The following is a 4,279-nucleotide window of genomic DNA, read 5'->3' as shown; positions in this document are numbered from 1 at the left end:
GAGAAGAACAAGCCTGAGGATGCTAACGTTAGCAGCAGCTCGGCTCGCAGCCCCCGACGTCCTTTGTCTGTCCAACAAGCGGTGGGAGAAGCAGTGATTGTTAAGGTGGAAACGCTTTATTCAGTGATGTTTAAGGGTGAAATGCTATTATTCAGTGCGTTTAGTGGTTTTAATCAGCAGTCTGTTTGTTTTGGAGAGGAAGGAGACCTCTGTGATTAATTGGGCTCCCGGTAGAAACCTCCTGAACCATGAACACTGAAGGAATCCTAACCAGGAGAAGCTGATCTGAATCAGGCGGTGCTCAGTGTGTACCTTGTTGTCTGTCCTGATGGTGACTTTGAGTTGTGGCAGGACTCTCTCCACCTCCAGGTTCCACTCGGCTGCATCAACCGTTGACTCCAGAATCTCGTCTGGTTTGGAGGACGGTTCTGCTTCCTGTCAGAGAACCAACAACGTTTAGACGTGAAGGGGTTCTGAATCCTGTTCAGGTCACAATCGTATGAATATTATATTCCCATTCTGACGACGTTACACCCTGGAGCTTTGAATGCATCATATTTCCAGGTGGACTCACAGTGTGAGTGGTTCGTAACTTCAGAGCCTCCAGGTCCATCACGTTCTCCTCCTCATCATCAGGCTCCTCCTGTGATCACACACACACACACACACAGACATGTGAATGAACTTTATACAGGAGTCAAATTGTTCCTTTCGCTCATGATAAACTGTTTTCAGCATTAAAACAAACACTACAGGAAGTCGGGACACCTACGATCATCTCCTCCTCTACTTTGCTGAGGGTGAGCTCTGCGTCGTCCTCTATCACCGACTCTTCTTCTGCGCTTTCTGTTGGATAATTTGGTCTGGAGGAAGGAGAGAAGAAGGACAGGGAGTCAAAAGACAAGAACACAATCAGCTTCTCTTAGAATGGACACGATGAAGAGTGCAAACTGACTGACTCAGTGCTGGGAATCAGTCAAAACCTTTAGATACTGATATCTTGACTTTGATGCCACTTCCTGAACGATAGGTTTGGTACTCAGCCCTATTGACTGTTGATGATTGTCACTCTGCATGCCCCTGCCGTCTTCACTATGAGACCCTGTAGATTAAAGGCTCCCTGTGGAGTTTCTGACCTCTAGTAGCGTTACGGAGCTTTTTCTACGAGGGGTTGTTATCTTGTACATGTGGGTGATTTGATACATCTACAAACATCATATTGACATTAGTCTTTATTTCTGTGATATGATTCGTGTGGGAATGACCAATACTGCATCGCTAGCAGCAAATTGTGTCACACTATCTCACTGATCTACAGGTGGCAGTAATGTGCAAAGATATGCTGCAAAGCCAGTAAACGGGTGTCAACAACGCCGGATTTAAAACACTTTTATGGGGGAAGAAATAAACTTGAGGGATGTAAACGATGTGAAACTTTAAGATTTATCTTTACAGCTAAATATCCGACGTGAAAATGTCCCAATGTAAACTTTCCAGAGGTGAGAATGAAGCCAGGTAATGAGCAGCAGAGGCACTGAGATGAAAACCAACGGGAGCTGAGACAGGAGAGACACTGCTCCAGAGAGCTGAGTGGAGGAGGAATGATTGAGTACCGTCTGAAGGAGAAGCCCCTCCTCTTCAGAGCCTCCTCAGCCAGTCGGTCCAACACGAAGCAGACGTGTTCGCCCGAACCGGACTTCAGTTTGGAGGGCGGGAAGTCGACTTTAACACCCTGACGGACACAGACAAGAGTCACATGAGTCCCCTAAACATCTGGGCTCTGACTGTACGACAGCAGCTGACGAAAACATCTGTTTTATTCACTATTCATCGAGTTCCAGAGCGTCTGCAGGAGCCATCAAGGAGACATTAGAGACTATAAAAACGTTTCCTCGGTTGCAAGAAACTGAAAACCAAGAGTAGTTTGTCTGAAGGAGTGTGTGTTGGCTTTCTGACCCTCCCCTCCATTATTTTTGTGGATTCACTGTGGTGATGTTTTTACGTTTATGAGAGAAATCAGAAGTGCGTCCCCACAAATAACTCAAACCTATAAACGACTAAATGATCTTATGAAGGAAAACGGTTCTCACTAAAATAAATAAACCGAGGAAACAGCCGTTTATTGATCTTTCTCATCGATCCCTCAGCTGTAGAGTCGCAGAGAGGCACAGTGGACCGCAGACACTCTGAGGACATCACACAGGACTGAGCGTCACTCACGAAGGCCCGGAGCTCGGCCAGGACGTTGGACACGGTGGCGTTGGGTTCGTCGTACTCCTGAGGCTCCGTGAACGGCCTCCCCGCCGCGTTGATGAGCCACGCCGCGATGATGGTGAACATGTAGAACTGCTCGCCCGGGTTGAACGCCAGATACGGACTGGACACAAAGTAATGTCTGTACGGAGGGAAACAGATCGTCAGGAGGAGGTTTCTCTTCATTATTGATTATTGATTGGTGTCATCTCCATCAACTGAACCTCTGTGCTGCATTAGAACATCATTATTATACAGATATAGATATATTATAGATAGATAGATAGATTACTTTATTAAACCCTGAGAGTTACAGAAGCTCACATTTCAAACAACAACAGCTAAAAGGTGACAGTTATTGTAAATTATAGTAATTATTAGTACGATTAGTATTGTTATTATTAGATAACTCGTAGTCAGTACTAAAGTCTGAACATTGTATAAACTTTCTCACCATTTCTGGACTATAAAATGATATTAAAATAATAGTATTTAATTATTTTATTTATTTCTCTGAGGTAAAAACTGTTTTGTTGTTTTTATAATAACTTTATACATCATGTCATTATACAACAGAACATAATAAAGTTACAGCTCGAACAGAGACACTGTAGTTAACCTTAGAACAAATATAAAACACACTATAGTAAACAGATATTCACAGTTACAGTGGGGATGAGTCGTCTGCAGAACTTCATTATAATGCTGTTTACCTTCAATAAAACATTCTGTATATTAACATTTATCTATAACACTGTGATTAATGTCATGTGAGGAGTACACACAGATTACAGTCTCAGCAGGTATGAAACCTCAATCATTATGAGGACATGGTGCAGAAGTTTACACTCATTGGGTAACAACTGATAGAACATCTGGAGGATTTAATACGGAAAAAGTTATAATAATGAGAAAATATCTGAGATACTGAGAGAGCATCACAAAGTCATTATATATTATATATATTATATATATTATACATTAGACACCTGTGAGTCAGAAGCTTCAGCTCACACACTGATGGACCTGCACACAGTCTGCTCACCTGCACACAGTCTGCTCACCTGCACACAGTCTGCTCACCTGCACAGGTTCTTCATGTTGTGTTTGGACAGCACCTCCTCCTCATAGTTCAACACCTTCAGTTTCTCCAGCAGACACTCCATCACCACGAACACCTGGTGAGCCGCTCCGGGGCCGCGCTCGTCCTCCTCTCCGCGCCTCCCGTCCTCCGCCATCCTCCGCGGTTCACCCACCTGTTAAAGGTTCAATAAGATCAAAATAACTCTGTCGGGTTTGTTTGGTTTCTGCTCCGTTGTCAGGCAACAGAGAGCTACCGGTTGCCGACTCTTCTCCTCTTCTCACACTTCCGTTTCTGTCTATCAGAGTGACACTATTCGGTTCAGCTGTTGTCTACAGGTCAGAGACTGTGAATGTGACATGACTGTGCAGTCTGCAGCACTTTAACTCACCTTTAACTCACCTAAAGAGAGCAGCTGTTAGCTCTGTTAGCTCTGTTAGCCGAACTACAGACAGCGGCTACGGTTCCTGTTGTCTCACCTTCAGAATAAAAGTCTTCCTGTGGTTGCTTTGCTGCTCCAGCTTTCAGATTAAAAGCGCATTAACTATATTACATTGTCAAAGAGGTTTAAGTGTTATTATGGATGTTAGTTATTATAGATAATATTATGATATGTTTTTTAGTAAATTTGGTTTTATTTATTTATTTTTGTTTTATTTCAGTCAGTTGGCAGAGTAGGTTTGCTCGTTTCAGCTTAGTTTTTACTTAAAATATTTAGTTTTGGTTTAGTTTTTATTAGTTTCAGTATATTATTCACTCGCAGTCATGCAGACATCCAGTCTCAATAAGCACCAATGCCTCCTCATGCTTGTTCTGTAACTAAAGACATTTATTGAACATTTTATTAGTTTGTTTCAACTAGAATGTTTTTTGCTTTGTTTTAGTTTAGTTTTAGTTACCTATAATAACCGTGCTATCTATATCTATTGGAAAATTCTCATTAAT

The 4,279-nt window shown here is 42.6% G+C and overlaps 1 protein-coding gene across 2 annotated transcripts in view; it reads right to left on the bottom strand.

Annotated features, from left to right (window-relative positions):
- The window catches only part of ift57 (intraflagellar transport 57 homolog (Chlamydomonas)), a 7,995-nt gene extending 4,162 nt beyond the window's left edge, over positions 1-3,833 (bottom strand). Inside the window, exons 1-7 of one of the 2 annotated variants that reach the window (XM_035670101.1) lie at positions 3,737-3,833; positions 3,337-3,509; positions 2,221-2,395; positions 1,614-1,732; positions 773-863; positions 575-643; positions 313-435 (exon numbers count right to left, since the gene is read on the bottom strand). In XM_035670101.1, the coding sequence (XP_035525994.1) occupies positions 313-435; positions 575-643; positions 773-863; positions 1,614-1,732; positions 2,221-2,395; positions 3,337-3,491 (732 nt within the window). In that variant the 5' untranslated portion in view covers positions 3,492-3,509; positions 3,737-3,833. Of the gene's footprint in view, positions 1-312; positions 436-574; positions 644-772; positions 864-1,613; positions 1,733-2,220; positions 2,396-3,336; positions 3,510-3,725 lie in introns of both variants that reach the window. The other variant, XM_035670100.1, reaches the window with a different exon arrangement.
- Positions 3,834-4,279: the final 446 nt, after the last annotated feature.

Source organism: Morone saxatilis, unplaced genomic scaffold (assembly GCF_004916995.1).
Source record: "Morone saxatilis isolate NCDOM2014 unplaced genomic scaffold, NCSU_SB_2.0 Contig23, whole genome shotgun sequence".
Taxonomy (NCBI): domain Eukaryota; kingdom Metazoa; phylum Chordata; class Actinopteri; family Moronidae; genus Morone; species Morone saxatilis.
Note: the sequence above shows the minus strand (reverse complement) of the source record. Positions and strands in the feature narration are given on the sequence as shown.